At 39.8% G+C, this 17621-nt stretch overlaps 1 protein-coding gene across 6 annotated transcripts in view; it reads right to left on the bottom strand.

Moving 5' to 3' along the window:
• EXOC6B (exocyst complex component 6B) overlaps positions 1–17621 on the bottom strand; it is a 542713-nt gene that overhangs the window by 88851 nt on the left and 436241 nt on the right. The window contains exon 21 of one of the 6 annotated variants that reach the window (XM_045189356.3): positions 11162–12383. The exons of the other annotated variants lie outside the window; for them this stretch is intronic. Within the exon in view, the coding sequence (XP_045045291.2) occupies positions 12312–12383 (72 nt within the window). The 3' untranslated portion in view covers positions 11162–12311. Of the gene's footprint in view, positions 1–11161; positions 12384–17621 lie in introns of those variants that run through there. 6 annotated transcript variants of the gene reach the window in all.

Raw genomic sequence — 17621 nt, 5'->3', positions numbered from 1 at the left:
TTGTAAGTGGCAAATCCTTACCCAAACTTAATTAACTCAGAATAGATGCATAATCATGTTAAAACATTTTTCCCCCATTAAATTATCATCTCTTGAAGAACAGGGCTTTGGTTTATTTATATTATACTCCCCACAATACTTAGCTCATCCTAAATGTTCAATAAATGTTACATTATACCACCTTGTCTCATTTGGGAAAAAAAATTGCGTTCTGTGTAGAACATGTCATTATTTAAAGGGGCAGGAATGATGATATCTCCTTCCTTCCTCACTCCACACTCACCTAAAACCCCTAGTCATCACAGGGGTGACAAGAGACTGGTCATCACATGAGACTCTATTCATCACAGAAGCACTCCATCTGACCTTTAAATAAGGTGACAACCTCCATGCATCTCAGCTTTCCTTCATGAGAAATGTAGAATGGCAATGGAAAGTTGAGGCCTTCAATAAAGCTTATTTGGTCTCAACTTGCCCACTTATAAATAGAAACAACCTGATAATTTCCCTTATTGGGTATTCAAAAGATGTCCACAAATCCAGCCTAAGAAAAAGTCTTATAAGAGTTTATTTGATGACAATTGCCGGGAAGCAAATTCTCAATGAATTAAGAAAATGCTCCAGAGAACAGCAGTTTTGCAGCTTATCCCACACATTAAATCAGAGGAGACAAAGGAGGGTTACATGAAAGGCACTGGTGGTGGACTGGTGGGAGAAAGCAAAGCCCAGTGGGGGTGGCGGATCTCTGAGGAAGGATGCAAAGTAACACTGACGCAACTGCTTTCACATGGGCGGATACAGGGTAGTTAACATTTACAGTAGAGAAGGTATGTGGACAAGATAACAGTGTGGTCACATGCTGGTGCTCGTGGCTGTGTCATCAAGGGGGTGTGGAAGAGAAGATCACTCTGCATGTCAAAGGTGTGTTAGATGCACAAGGACGAGAGACAACCTCAAAATTCAAGATTGACATTTGTCAAGGAAACTATAAGCCTAGAACGTGACCTGAGTTAGGAATTTTTACGTAGACCACCCTGCGTGGTTATTTTGGTCTCTGGGTTTGTGCAGCCTACCACACGAGCCTTCCCTGAGCTTGTCAGGGTTGGTATGTTGCCCCTTTTTCATCCACAAGAAAGTGGAGAGTGTTAAGCCAGGCAGAAAGCCATCTGAAGTCTGCCTTTCACTCTAGGGGAGCTGTTCCTTCTCGGCCCACAATCAGTCCAGCATTCATGGACGTCTTTGGGGTCCTGAAACAAAGCACGGAACCTGCAGTCGGAACACCGGAGCCCAGATCAGTGCTGCTATTTCAGAGCAGTCTGGTGTTGCTCCAGAACACCTAGGCTATCTGTCTCCTCATCTCTAAAAGTGGAACAATAATCACTACCTCACACCATTATTTTTAAGATAAAAAGGATAATATTTATGAAAATATCTAGCACTGTTCCTGGTGCATGTTTGATTCTGGATCCTGTGTACGGTGTCAGGTGTGTAAGTGATTAAAGGAGAGATATAAGAGAAACGTATCGTGACTTTGTAAGTCAACTGCCAGAAGCACTTTGTAGTGGAGGTACAAACTTGGCTCTAGGGAACTAAAGTTGTGGGATGGGAGCGGGAGGAACCCAGGGCTCAGAGTTCGTAACAAAGCAAGCCTCAGAACACATCGAATTGAGCTGGACTGAGAACACTGCTAGGCAGAGGCAGAACCAGAGCCACGTTTGTTGGTAGGGTAATCATGCTAAGATAAGAGTTAACTGGAACATAATCAACAGAAGAAAAAAGCAAACAAAATATAACCAGAGACATTGAAGTTAAAAACAATCTAACAATAGCCAGAGGGGAGGGGACAGGGGACAGTAGGGAGAAGGGTTTTCAGGAACTACTATAAAGGACACATGGACAAAACCAAGGGGGAGGGTGGAATCAAGGGAGGGAGGTGGGTTTGGCTGGGGTGCGGGGGAGTGCTTGGGAGAAAATACAGACAACTGTAATTGAACAACAATAAAGTAATTAAAAATAAATAAATAAATTCACAACACCAAAAAAAAAAAAGAGCTGCTCCATGATATGAAAATGACTTTCATTTCAGTCACTACATCTTTCCCATCACAATCTCTTTTCTGTCGTTTCTCTTTCTCTGTCTCCTTTCTATACCAGAATCAGGGCTAACATTGGGGCTAGAACAGGGACTAGATATTCTCAGAAGTGAAGAACCCTGTGGGCCTAGGCCTATTTACCAGTGCTAAGATCTATTCCTTTAGGTAACTATTCTTCTGCCAAACTTTCTGGAGTCACATTTTAGATTCCCCTCAGGGATAATCTGATCCCATCCTGAAAATTAGATTCAAAATGGCTATGGGACCAGGTGGCTTAGACAATTTGGACCTCGGTCCACATAAAAAATTGTATGAGGGCCCACACGCTAACAAATTGCTTTTTACATATGATAAAATATAATTGAGCTGGAGGCCACTTTTTACTCCTTTCAAAGTTATGATGACAAAGAAACTTTTGCTCAATTTACCCTTCCCCTTTGCATCAACATCAGTGAACTGACAGGAAGTCTAGAAAGTTTTTCTAAAGGTACTAAGTCATTTAAAAACAGGTGACTGAGAACAACATCATCACCATCAACAATGATGACAACACCACCAAAAACGAGCTTACTGAAGTAATGCTTCCTAAAATGCACTTTTTATTTGTCTCACAGCAGGCATGTATGAAGTGCTTAATCTGTGTGGGGTCTTCTTAGTCATTATAACCTCTGCTCTTCCTGAATCTCTTCCTATTGTTCTAGTTCTAATTTGCCATTTTCTCCTGTCTGTCCTTTCAATTTTTAAATGTCATGGTATAAGAGGGTACAGCCAGGGGGCCCCCAGAAAAGGGATTTGTAATGAGGTCCAGGACTCCGGGTATCCGGGAAATATTAAAAATATGGGATGTCCTCACCCCCACAAGTCTGAGCTGGGGGATGGGACACATGGAACAGGGCCATTGAGAGTTGTTTTACATAATAACAGTTTTGCAGCTAACCTCTAGAACGGTCATTTAACATATCTATAACCTTTAACTGGTTTCATAGATATGTTAAATAGCTGTGGCCATGCTTTGAGCCAGGGGGATGGAAGTGACTTACACCCAGGATGTAACTGGGAGGCAACTCCCACTGGTTACAGAGCCTGCATAGAAGCTTGGAGATGACTGGATCCGTGCCACAGGGCCATGCCTACCTGGACTTACTATGGCCCAGAAAAGCTGGAAAAATATGGGGATGCTGGCAAGTGTAGCCTATTGCCGGAGGAGTCAGAAATGGGGCTGCAGAGGAAGATCTTTAAACTCAGGTATGGCAGCCATGACAAGAATAACCAGACCACTTTGGCAGAGAAGAATCATTCTGCTTTAGCAGAGAAGAACCACGTGGCTTTAGCAGGGGAGAACCATGCAGCTTTGGGTCTCCCTTCCCCCCGCAGCTTAGGAAATTGGAAAGGAAGATGTGGCAGCGATGCAGAGCTCTCTTAGCAGTTCGGAAGAATGCAGGAGAGATGCTGCAGGAAGGAAAGGGGTGAAAGACTCTTGCTACTGAGCCATGAGAAGGTGCCACGTGGTTTTGGATTAAGAACTGGAGATCCCGGTGACACAGCTGGTGGTGTTGGGAACCGAGGGAGGCCTGCCAGCTGAGCACAGATTACTGGGAAGAGCCGGGGGCTACCTGAGCCATGGATTTCTATTTCTTTTCCTGAGATACGGTACCTCGGACCAAGCAAAGAAGGGAAGGAAGAACTGTGTGTATTTGTGGGTGTTTTAAGGGACTTTGGGATTTTAATGAAGGTATTAAGTCATTAGTCTTAAGTCTGTATAACTTTTGAATAAATCCTTTTCAACAATCTCTGACATGGAGAGCTATACAGGGGGACCCCAGGAGAAGGGGGGGTCCATTCAGAAACAACGTGCAACCCCTTCTCCAGTGGCCAATCAGGGAGACCACATGTGCAGTAGCTTTAAAGTAATACAACTACTTGCACATGCGCAGTCAAAGCCCGCCAAAACTAGCCAGGAGGGATCTGCCCTATGAGAATAGAACCCCTCCAGCCCCTGTCAATCTCTGCTTGGAGCTGGCCTGCTCCCATGTTCTCTGCTATAAACTCTGGGTGTTCGGTTCAATTCTTTGTCCTGATCACCAAGAACCTGGTTACCTATGCCCAGCTGTGACAATTATAACAAAGCATTTCATTTTTGAGATACATTCAAATAACATATCCTAACATTCCTTTCTGTCTTTTACTTCCCTGTTTCATTCCCATGTTCTTTTTCAGAACTCTCTCTATTGCCTATATTGCCTGTGACTGATACACAAATTAATTCACATATTTTTTAACCAGGGCAAGTCACTGTATTTCCTCTTTTTCACATTTCTTGTGCTCAGAACGTTTTGCTAATAAAGTACTCTCAGATAAAACAAATGTTAGAATTAAGCAACAAGAATGACCATTTCCCATGCAACAATATGAGTATCAAAGTGCATGATATTATGGAGACTGGTTGAAAGAAGGTGAAGGGATTGGTCAAAGAACATGTCTGAATGACCCATGGACATGGACAACAGTGAAGGAATTGACTATGGGAGTGGGAGGTGGGCTGGGTGGAGGGGCACAAAGGTGGGTAAGTTGGGACAACTGTAATAACATAAGCAATAATATATATATTTAATATATTCTATTGATTATGCTATTACATTTGTCCCATTCCCCCCCCCTTTATTCCCCTCCTCCTTGCATACCCTCTTCCACCCACATTCCCCAACTTTAGTTCATGTCCATGGGTGATACATATAAGTTCTTTGGCTTCTACATTTCCTACACTATTCTTACCCTCCCCCTGTCTATTTTCCACTTATCATTTATGTTATTTATTCTCTGTACCTTTCCCCCCTCTCTCCCCCTCCCAATCCCCTATTTATAACCCTTCATGTGATCTCCATTTCTGTGATTCTGTTCCTGTTCTAGTTGTATGCTTATGTTCTTGTTTTAGGTGCGGTTGTTAATAAGTGTGAGTTTGCTGTCATCTTACTGTTCATATTTTTTATCTTCTTTTTCTTAGATAAGTCCCTTTAACATTTCATATAATAAGGGTTTGGTGATGATGAACTCCTTTAACTTGACCTTATCTGAGAAGCACTTTATCTGCCCTTTCATTCTAAATGATAGCTTTGCTGGATAGAGTAATCTTGGATGAAGGTCCTTGCCTTTCATGACTTGGAATACTTCTTTCCAGCCCCTTCTTGCCTATAAGGTCTCTTTTGAGAAATCAGCTGACAGTCTTATGGGAACTCCTTTGTAGGTAACTGTGTCCTTTTCTCTTGCTGCTTCTAAGATTCTCTCCTTATCTTTAATCTTGGGTAATGTAATGATGATGTGCCTTGGTGTGTTCCTCCTTGGATCCAACTTCTTTGGGACTCTCTGTGCTTCCTGGACTTCCTGGAAGTCTATTTCCTTTGCCATATTGGGGAATTTCTCCTTCATTATTTGTTCAAATAAGTTTTCAATTTCTTGGTCTTCTTCTTCTCCTTCTGGTACCCCTATAATTCGGATGTTGGAATGTTTAAAGATGTCCTGGAGGTTCCTGAGCCTCTCCTCATTTTTTTGAATTCTTGTTTCTTCATTCTTTTCTGATTGGATGTTTCTTTCTCCCTTCTGGTCCACACCATTGATTTGAGTCCTGGTTTCCTTCCCATTAATGTTGGTTCCCTGTACATTTTCCTTTGTTTCTCTTAGCATAGCCTTCATTTTTTCATCTAATTTGTGACCAAATTCAACCAATTCTATGAGCATCCTGATTACCAGTGTTTTGAACTGTGCATCTGATAGGTTGGCTATCTCTTCGTCACTTAGTTGTATTTTTTCTGGAGCTTTGAACTGTTCTTTCATTTACGCCTTTTTTTTTTTTTGTCTTGGTGGCACACCTGTTGTGTAGTAAGGAGCAGAGCCTTAGGTGTTCACCAGGGTGGGCACTCACCTCCCTGTACTGTTACGCTATATGTGGGGGAGGGGTCCAATAGGGAGCAATGGTGCTTGCTCCACTCTCTGCCAGATTTCAGTCACTTCCCCCACTATCCACAAGCAAATTGGGCCCTTCTGGTGCTGATTCCCGGGTGGGTGGGCTTGTGCACGCTCTAGGACCCTGTGGGTCTCTCCAACAGACTCTCCTGTGAGACTGGGAGTTTCTCTTGCTGCTGCCTCAACCCCAACATGAAGCTTTATTTCCCTGTGCTGGAACCCTGGGTTGCGGGTATGTTTTGCTCCCCACTTGTTCCTCCCAGTTTATCCGCATGCGAATGTGGAATCACCCGCTCTACCAGCTGCTGCATTGCCAGCCCCGCTCCACAATCTGCTGCCTTGCTGGGTCCGCCAGCCATCTCCTTGCCGGGAGTCCTCTCCTTGCCACTGCCCATCTCCGCCCCTCCTACCGATCTGGACGAATGTTTCTTCTTTAAATCCTTGATTGTCAGACTTCCATATAGTTCGATTTTCTGTCAGTTCTGGTTGTTTTTTGTTTTTAAATTGTTGTTGTCCTTCTTTTGGTTGTGTGGGGAGGCACAGTGAGTCTACCTATGCCTCCATCTTGACCAGAAGTCTCAGCAATAAAATATTTTTTTAAAAAGTCCATGATACTGATAGGGGACTTAAGAGTTGGAAAATTTTAGTTTAAGTAATAGCTAATAAGCTTAGTAATCAATGCATGTAAAAGCTATTGTTCCAAGAACTGAAGGTATGACCCACCCTGACTCCAGGAGACCATAAGCAGTTCCACCTTTGTGCTTCAGGAGGACTGCAAGCAACTGAAGATGGGATCTGAGCCATTGTGCTCCAGGGTGAGAGGACCACCGCCTAGGGTGAGAATGCTGAAGTGGTTTTTTTCAATCCATTTAAATTTGCCCTGGATTCCAAACCCCTTACCTACATTTTGTTCTCCTTATAAAAAGGGCCATTTTAAAATGGAATTTAAGATGGTCTGTTAGGGTATGAACCCACCATCTTCTCAGACCACCTGCCATCTGAATAAAGCGCCCATAAAGATTTAATCACTGTCATTGCTTACTGGGTTTTGTAGTGACAGGCAGCCCGAACTCCAGTGTCTTTTCCGGTTTCAATGCTAACTGGAAAGAATTAGTGAAAGTTTAAATTAACATAGCTTCAGAGATCATGGTTGGGAACCCCTGAGGCTTCAAAGTGTTAATGGTGATAATAGCATCAGTAAGAATTTCTATACTAACTCAAGAAACAGGTCTTTGGGTATGATGGAGTAATTTGTAGCAGACCAACACTTCTGTTAAGAACAATTAGAAAGGCCAGAAGCAAATCTGTAAAAAAGCTGCCTGAAAGCAGCAGAGAGCTGCTTTCCACTCACTAGCCAGTCTGCTGCTGCTGCTGCCGCGGCTCATAGCAGAACCAGAGAAGTACGGGACAAATAGAAGCTTTCAGCAGAGTTAAAATGGTTCTTTGAAAAGACTAGTAAAAATTATAAACCTCTATCAATAATCAAGAAAAAAAGAAGGCATATATTACCAATATTAGGAACAAAAAAAAAGCACATAACTACAGATAATTAAAAATATAATGAAAGAATATTATGAACAACTTTATGTCAACAGATTAGGATATTTAGATGAGACAAATAAATTCCCCCCAAATCTCCACAATTTACCAAAGCCAGCACAGGTGTGTAGAAGATCTGACTAGTCACTTTTGTATTAAAGAAACTGAGTCTATAGTAAGTTCCCAGAAATAATTTCCCTGGTGAAACCTTTCTAACATTGAGGAAGAAATGACACGAGCCATGCACAAATTCTTTCTGAGAAAGAAAATGAGGGAATGCCTCTCAACGCATTTTTATTAGACTGGCATAACCTTGATGCCAAAACTCAAAAAAGCCATTATAAAAAACAAAGTCCAATAGAAAACTGGGCAAAATACTTGAACCAGAGCTTCACCAATAACATATAAAGAGGTTGCTTAATATAATGTATTAGAGGAATAACACTAATTACAGACACCTCATTTTATTGCACTTGGCTTTACTGCACCTCATGGATGTTGTGTTTTTCACAAACAGAAGGCAAGACCCTCCACCAGCAAAGACTACAACTCGCTTTCCTGTGATACCTGCTCTATTGAGGTGGTCTGGGACTCAGCTCACAACATCTCTGAGGGATGCCTGTATTATATTATTATATTGTATAATATATTACTAAATTATACAAAATAAACTCACAGTGACACGAGTACAAACCCAGCACAAAGGCTAAAATTAAAAAGAATATACCATGTGTTGTTGAGGATGTGTAGCAAGTTAAATTATCATCACTTGATGTAAACTGACTTCGATAACTTTAAAAAACTGGTAGTATCTATTAACACTAAAGCTGACATACATATATTCTATCCTATGACCAGCAATTCTAGCTCTAGGTTTATGTCCAACAGAAATGGGTACATCAAAAGGCATATACAAGACTGTTCAAGGGAGTACTATTTGTAAAAACCCAACCAAAAAATCCCCAATACCCATCAACAATCAGAATGAATAAATTGTGGTGTATTCATATAATAGAATACTTTACAGTGTGGACAAAAAAAGGGGACACACACTAAACCTGACGAGCTCAGGGGGTCCTACCTGACAGACTTACAAACTCAGAGACCCAAAGTAACACATGGGAGGATCTGAAATTAAAACTTTCTCGCTGAAAGCAGTTCAGGACAGTAGTCACGTTCTAGGCTGGTATTTTTAACCTAACAAAGGTCAGTCTTTGCCTTCACTGAGCCTGTCTCTTGTCTTTTTTTGCATCTATGATAACATAGCTGATAACATACCTTTGGAATATCAAAGTAATTTTTTTTCCCTAACAAAGGTCAATCGTTGCCTTAATTGAGCCTGTCTGTTGTCTTTTTTTTTTTTTTTTTTTTTGCATCTACGTAAACATACCTGATAACATACCTTTGAATGGCAAAGTAATTCCCTTTTTTCTGGACCCCTCAGAGCACAACCAGGCTGGAGAGCGGGGACCACAAAGCCCCTCACTGTTATTATTATCCTGTTAATTGTTAACTATCCTATACCCGCCAATGTACAAGAAGTATGTGTCTATGCATTTTACCTTTTATCCAATTGCAGAGATTTCCCCCACTCTGATTTCTCCACTGCCCTGATTGATCACCAGTGGATTTCACGTACCCTCCTTATGTCTTCTTTGATTCAGATGTATAAAATAAGGGGTAAAACTGCCATTTTCCAGAGCATTTTCTCAATCCATTGAAATTTTGCTTCTTGGCAATTGTCATCACTTTGGCTCAAATAAACTCATAAAAAATGCTTACAGGCTTGGACATTTCTTACATTGACAATAGCAATGAAAAAGAATAAACTGCTTCATGCAACAGTTTAAATGAATCCCATAAATACTGAGTTTAATGAAAGAAGCTAGACATAAAAGAGTACAAACTATATGATCCCATCCATATAAACTTTAAAATAGGCCAAAATAATCTATGTCAATAGAAATAGCGTAGTAATTACTCTTAGATAGGAAGCATTAGGGACTGGGAACAGGTATAAGGGAACTTCAGAGGGTGTTGGTAATGTGTTATTTTTTTAAACTGGTTTTATAGGTACATTCTCTTTGTGAAAACTTATCAAGCTGTATAATTATGACGTATAGATTTTTCTGTCCTACAATAACATGTCTATGTTAAAACTGTCAATAAATGGAGTAATTTCTCCTTTTAAATCTGGACTGTTTGGGGTCCCCTAAGCGGGTGTATAGTAATTCATGAGTAGCAGCCAAAGGAATTCAGAAGACATGCTTATGATTCTGTTACTTGGTTGTTTTCCACTCTGCTGAACAGAGATAGGTGCTGGTGTGCATGTGTGTGTGTATTTACCATTATAAAGTTTGAAAATGTTTTCATTTTTACTCCTTGAGTGGGCTACCATGTGCCCAGACATTTGGTCAGACATTATTCTGGCTATACTTGGGAGTGTTTCTGGATGATATTAACAGTTGAATTGATAGACCAAGTAAAGCAAGTTGTTCTTCCTACTGTGAGTGGACTCCATTCAATCCGTTGAAGGCTGGAATAAAACAAAAAGGCTGACTCTCCTGCCAGTGAGAGGGAAGTCCTCCTAAGTGCCTTGAGCCCTGATGTCGGTCTTTCCTGGCCTTTGGACTGGAACTGAAACATCAGCTCTTCTCCCATGTCAAGCCTGCTCGCGTTCAGAACGAAACTACACCGCTGATTTTCTGACTGCAGACCTTGGGAAAGGTGTCAGCCAGCACAATCACACCAGCCAATTCCTTATAATAAGTCTCTTATAACAAGTAAACATATATGTTTGTGTAAAATGGTGGTGGAAGGAGACTTGACTTGGGACAGTGAGCACACAGTACAGTGTACAGATGAGGTGGTGTGGAATTGTGCACCAGTGTCACCCCAAAAAATTTTTAAAAAGGAAAAATCAATATATGTGAGTATACACTCACACACCCCTTATTAGTTCTGCTTCTCTGGAGAGCTCTGAGTAATACACTCATGTATTGCTTAATTTTTTGCCCATTACAGATTGCTAAAGGCAGAAAATATAAGGGACACTGAAAAAATAAAATAAATGATCATAAAAATTATAATTTTGCAAATAAGTCTCAAAGATGATCTTAAACAAATTTGCCATTAAATTCATTGATCAGACTCCTTAAAATGTACAAAAATACCCTTAGTCTCTTAAAGTCACATATTTAAAAAGAGGAAATATGTTTATGTTCAATTTGACTTAGTATTCATCAGAATTTAAGATTAGTCATACTGACAGTCATTTTTAAAGAAATATGTGAACTAACTAGCATGAAATACCTTATTTTATTTAGAAACACAATTTGAAAATTATAAAAACATTTTTAAAAATTTTTTATTGTTATTCAATTACAGTTGTGTGCCTTTTCTCCCCATCCCTCCACCCCACCCCAGCCGAACCCCCCTCCCTCCCCAACCTCCACCCTCCCCCTTGATTTTGTCCATGTGTCCTTTATAGTAGTTCCTGTAATCCCCTCTCCTCACTGCCCCCTCCCCACTCCCCCCTGCCCATTGTTAGATTGTTCTTAACTTCAATGTCTCTGGTTATATTTTGTTTCCTTTTTTCTTCTATTTATTAAAAAACATTATTTTTTAATATTTAAAATTTAAAACTTCAGTAGGTCATATAAGCAGACCTGGCTCTCTGGATCCATCTTTTAATAACTGGGGTTCTTTATATTTGATCTCCAAATCCATTAAATGTTACAGTTGTGTTACTCAATTAAATATGCTTCTCTTACATAATTAGTTTGAAATAATTACATAAGATGCATAATTTTTACACAGGAAAATGTGACATATATTTAATATTTATAAATATTACAATGACATTAGAATCTTTAGCAATGTACAAAATCTGAATTTTTAATTTGTTTTTTTAGCATATGCCATGGAGGGAAAAAAAAACATTATTTTTAAATCCTGAAGAAGGTAATCATGAAATTATGTTTACTGTAAATTCCACAACTTGTAAACGTTTGAAAATGTTAGTCTAATGTCTACCCCCAACTTGTTCAGATCAGGAAACTGAGACATAGAGCGGTGAAGTGATTTGACCAAGGACACATTTTTAGTTAGTGGCAGAGTCAGGGTACACATTCAACCCGCAACTGGATCATCAGTCCAGAGTTCTTTGTGCCACAGCGTATCTGTCCCTTCTAGCACTGTGGGTCATACTAGCTCTGCAACTTATTTTTTATGTGCACGAAAAGAATATGGTCAACTCCAGCTTTTAAAAGGTTGCCATGTCTGACTGAGAAATTCACAAATATAATGGCTCTTTACATTCCCCCTCCACCTTCAATAAATTTGGCTCTCACCAGCTAATGTCTGAAAACATCTTTGGATAATTTTCAGCAGAGAAACAATAAATCAGAGATGTCAGTGGCTTAGAAGGGAGAGCTTTTCCAATTTTCATAAACAAAAACTTCAGTGACAGCAGCTTTCAGGTTTTGGATGTAATTTTCCTAACTGATGTCTTCACTGTAGTGTCCCTTGGCTGTCTTCCACTTGCTCGCCAATCTTGGGGGAAGCATGATTTATGTTGCCGCCACATCAATGTGAAAATCTGATCAAGTAAAGCAGAACTCTGCAGGTTGGCTGGGGAAAGCTGGAAGCAAGTCACTATTCACATGTGGAAAAGGCAAAGACAAGGTCCATCCATAAAAGTACTACTGCGCCGCTTCTGAACTAAACTGGCAACTGGTTAGTAGCTAATAACACAGCCTCAAGAAACTTCCCACTGAAATTGCTATAAAAAACCTGAAAAAGTAAAAAGACAAAAACTCTTAATAATGCAAAAATCTAAAACAAATGGTTAACTTATTGCCAGAATTTAGAAGGCTCCTCACTGTAACAAGATTGGAGCAGGAACGAGAATCACCATCCACAGCTCACAGAGAACAGACACACCAGTCTTGTGCACTCCCAGCCCTGGCTCAGAAACCAAGCTTCATAACAACGTTTTCCAAACTTGGGCAATTTTCTGCAAATACAGATTCCTTGGCTCCATTTCCAGAGATCATGATTCAATAGGTCTGGTGTGTGTGTGTGTGTGTGTGTGTGTGTGTGTGTGTGTACGCATGCTGGGGACAGGGGTGTCCAGAAGGGAGTATTTTTAAATAAAGCTCTTTAAGTGAATCTGATGATCTCCCAGGTTTGAAAATTACTTGTCTATAGTAGGGAGAGAGAGAGAGAGAGAGAATTGGCCAGCCATTTCTCTGTTGCATAGCTGATGCTTTTATTTAAACACAACCAGAGTACATTGTCAAAACCAGGAAACAATACTATGATTGATACAATACTATGCATTCAGGTGTACAGCTTATTTGGAATTCACCAGTTTTTACACACATTCATTTGCATGTGTGTTTTATGTGCACTTATGTGTGTGTGTGTGTGTATGTTCTACATAGCTGTATAGATTTTTATCTCAAGTAAATCTGTGTGGCCATCACTACCTTCAGAATGCAGAACTGTTCCATCACTGCAAAGGAACTCCTTTGTCTTACTTCTTACTAGTCACACCTTCCCCTCCCCCGCCAACCCTTAACCCTTGGTAACCACTGATTTCTTCTCCATCCCTACAATTTGGTCACTTAGAGAATGTTATATGAATGGAATTATATAGTTAAGTATATAAGCTTTTGAGATCGGCTTTTATTTTTCTTTCCTCATAGTGCACTTGAGAGTCATCCAAATTTTTGTATATATCAATAGTTCAAATCTTTTTATTGTCAAGTAGTATTCTATTGTACAGATGTATCACAGATTGTTTATCCATTCCGCCTTTGAAGTACATTTGGATTGCACATTGGAAGTACATGTCCAGTTTTGGGTTATTACAAATAAAGCTGCTATGAACATTCATTTGTGTACAGGTTTTATGTAAACATGTTTTCATTTTTCTAGGATAAATGCCCAGAAGTTTGATTGCTGGTCTATGTGGGAAGTTTGTATTCAGTTTAAAAGAGACTGCGAGGCTATTTTCCAGAGAGACAATGCCATCTTCTATTCCCACCTGTAATGGACACACGAGAGATCCGACTGCTCTGAATTCTCACCAGCAGTTGCTTTATCAGTTGCTGCTTTCTGAGGTGCACAATACTGGTTATCCTTTTTTTTCAGCTCCTATCTAGTACTTAGGCTTTTACAATATGGCAAAAGGCAAGAGGACTTGAGGTTATGCAAAGCATCGTGGAGTCACGATGTGGGAACAGATTAGCAGACCCCAGAGAGAAGACATGTTGGGGCAGTAGCATTTCCATTCATCCTACTGGTTAATGTCAGAGAAGGAGACAATGGGGGTAAGCTTATGATAAATGGTAAATGTTGCATTAGATGAGTAATTGCAACAGAGGAGGGATACTGGAATAGAAACTGTGCAAATTAACGTGTTCTCCAGCTGAGGATCTGAGATGGGGCTAACCACACTCAAGAATAGAGTTAACGGATATATAGTTTTTAGAACTGAAAATCTGGTATTTGAGCTTTTAGCCTAGAAATAAATACATACTGTGATGTGGCTTGTGAGCCAATATTTTTACCCCAGGCTTCTAATACATGCTACTGCACAGCCTCCTAACTTGGATATAAGAGCATGAACTTTCTTTTCTGATATTTCTGGGGACACTACATGGCAAGCAAACCCAAGTGATGAGGACCACAGTGAAACACATATCCTAACTGTAGAAATATACAATGCATCTAAATATTCCTTCTTTGATGAGTAATTAGGAAAAAAACTATGGAAAAGTACTCTAGGGTCATTGCAAAGGACTACCATCCTTAAAGTTCATGAGAAAAAATATATTTCTGGAAAAGATTTAATACAGACACCAGAAAAAAAATTAAAAATAAAAACTGATTTGCATCACCAATATGATGCAAGGAGGCAGAAAATAAAAGTAGTTATGACAAGGGAGATAGTAAAACGATGCAAAAACAATGCAATAGCAGGATTACCATAGTATTAAAGGTAGTAACGATCACGACTTTAGCAACTTAAACAACAGATATAAAGGACAAGCCTAAATAACTTTTATAAGAGTGCTGCAATTTAAAAAAAGAGATAAATACAATAAAAAGAGACGATTTGTATGGGGAGAGAAGACCTAAGAATTCAGTCACCAATTATTTATTGTTTGCTCTCCAAAGTTAACATTTACTCGAGTCTGTCTTTCTGTTCTGTCCTCAGTTTGACTCTTCACAACAGAGACAGGCCAGCGAGAACCTGGTACCATTGCTCAGCTCCAGAATTTTAACCAACTTGGCTCTAATTTCAAGGCATTCAGAATCAGGAAGGCACATGTTGAGGATAGGCAACAATCCACCTCCTTTCCTTCCTCAAAGGCTTGGATATATTCTGCTGCTCGTGGCTACATTTTCTTCTTTCGTGCACAATTCAAAGGTTGAGACTGCAACCTCGACAGAGCATTTATGTGTTTTCTGTAATGACAGGCCTGAATGATCTTGCTTCATAAATGACATGACGTTCAATGAAATTAAGTGCAATTGCACTTCAATTTCCCCAACTAAAAATCAATACATTAAACTCCTAAATATGGTCACCAATTTTAATACTACAGCCTCTACTTCCCTATGAATTGTGTTTGCTTGAATCTTTTGCCTTTTGTGTTTTAACATCCAAGAGTCACTTTTTTATTATCTAGATTTTTAAAGAAAACAATTTGAGCCTTTTACTAGGGACTCAACCTATTTACACTTATCATAACGAGTATGGCTGATCTTGTGTTATTTGCATTTATGCTTTCTGCTTTGTCTTCTTCTTTGTTTCCTTTGTTACACAGAAATTTGCTTTGCTTTAATTTTCACTAATGATTTAGAATATATACAGTCTTGATTCAATTGTCAATTGAAAAACAAAAAGAAACTAAAGCAAAACCAATAAAAAACAAGTAAAATTAAAGTGAGGGACTGGATGGCCAGGCTTGCAAACAACTATCCAAACTCACTTTTATGTGAAGTATCTATAACTACAGATGATATTAAGGCTATCAGAACCATGGAGAGAGAAAAAAAATCACCCAAAAGGCAAAGAATGGCTTTAGCCACAACATGTAAGAGATGGAACACAGGTTCTGGAAAAGGCTAATGAAATGGGGAGATGAACTTGAGAAGAAAGAATGAGAAGAAACTCCCCTGACTGCATGCACCTGTTTATGTACATGGCAGCATGTGTGTCCACTTCCGATCATGACCCAAATGGAGGCACTAATTGTTCTGAATGGTTTGTGAGCTCAGCCAAGGGCAGAATAATAACAAACAGGTTTCAAGGTTGAAAACACTGGAATGAAGTCATCAGGAGACTGCAGAGCCTCTTTTGTCAAAGACAGTGAGGACTACTTCCCCCTCACAAACTGCCACCTTAACTTGACAAGGGAGATGGGTAAACTTTAGAATTACCTGGAGAGAAAGCAATTCCCTTGCTTTACTATCTCAAGGACTCCCTTTCCTTACCAAAGCCCGGAGATCTTTCTGTCTTCCTTCCTGCTTTGTTTCGTATGGACATCTTACAATGGTGGTGGTGGTCCAATGATAAATGCCTGGTCCTGCCTGGTCAAGCATTACAGCTGGTAACTTGTGCAGAAGTGAAGTAAACCTAGCTTTCAATATGCATTGGTGTCATCTGCAGTGAAGATGATGGATCATCGGTGGTGAGATGTCACTTCCAAAAGACCGTGACTTCTGTCTTACTCTCATACTCTCTTACCCACTCGCTGGCTCTGATGAAGAAAGTGGCCATCATGTGACATGTCCTGTGGAGAAGCACATGTGGTGTGGAACTAAAGGAGGTCTGTGGCTGACAGATCAGGAAGGACTGAGGGCTCAGTCCAACGACCTGTAAGGAACTAAATCTGCCAACAACCAATGACTAAGCAAGAAAATGGATCCTTCACAACAGAGCTCTGAAATGACTGCAGTTTTGTGAGACACCCTGTGCCAGAGAACCCAGCTAAGCCACACTCATTCTTGTTAAGACAATAAATGTTATTTTATGCCACCAAGTTTTGGAGTAATTTCTTATGCAGCAGCAGATAACTAATACAAATGATTAATAGATAAATTTAAATTGTCCCTTAGGTCTAAGGACTATACATATGAATATATACTGAGCTGGCCTCTATGGCCAAGGAGCACTACAGTTAGTATTTAGTAGAACAGTAAGATTGGAACATGGATGAAGAAGCTACTTCCTGAATAGCAGGGTCTTGTGCTGAAAGACTGAAGAAGGAAGAGGGGAAGTTTGCATCTCCCCAGGCTTTTCAAGCAGAGGAAAGATAACTGTGTCCTGCGCTCCTAATGCATCTGCCTGCCTGAGGCTGATTATTAGACCAGATGACGTTCTGAAGCCTCTGATAATGTATTGATTTTAAACAGATTAGATAATTGTGCATAAAATAAATTCAGAAGAGAAAAGCAGACTTATAGCATGTACTTTTTTCCAGAATATAATGAAAATGACTGTGTAAAAGAAGTAGTAGTTAAATATTTATAAGGAGCCTTTCCAACAAGAATCATATTTCATAATTTCTCTGTAAAATAAGTACGAAGACATCTTCTGAAAGATGAAGAACTAAGGAATTAGAGTTCCTTATGTATTTATCCAAGGGTACACAGAATAAGAAAACAGAATCCTAAACATACATGTGTCAATTTTACATGATATTAAATAATAATCTATTAAAAACAATAGATTTGCTTCTGAATAAATTAGTATGTAATCCTGAAGTGCTAAATATAAGACTACACTTATCCTGGTAGTTTTTTTTCATAAAACAAACGTTTCCTCATGTGATATAGTTTGAGCTAGCTGAAATAATACCTTGACAGGCCGGGGGAGAAGAAATGTGGGTCTTGTGTGAAGCTTTCCGGGCTGCCAAAAACCAGAGGGTCAAATTTCCTTGGCCTCTCTGAAGACAAAGCTACTGTTCTGTTCAGAGCCCTCATGGACAGGGGAAAAAAGGGGAGTTCAAAAGA

Source organism: Desmodus rotundus, chromosome 5 (genome assembly GCF_022682495.2).
Source record: "Desmodus rotundus isolate HL8 chromosome 5, HLdesRot8A.1, whole genome shotgun sequence".
NCBI lineage: Eukaryota > Metazoa > Chordata > Mammalia > Chiroptera > Phyllostomidae > Desmodus > Desmodus rotundus.
Note: the sequence above shows the minus strand (reverse complement) of the source record. Positions and strands in the feature narration are given on the sequence as shown.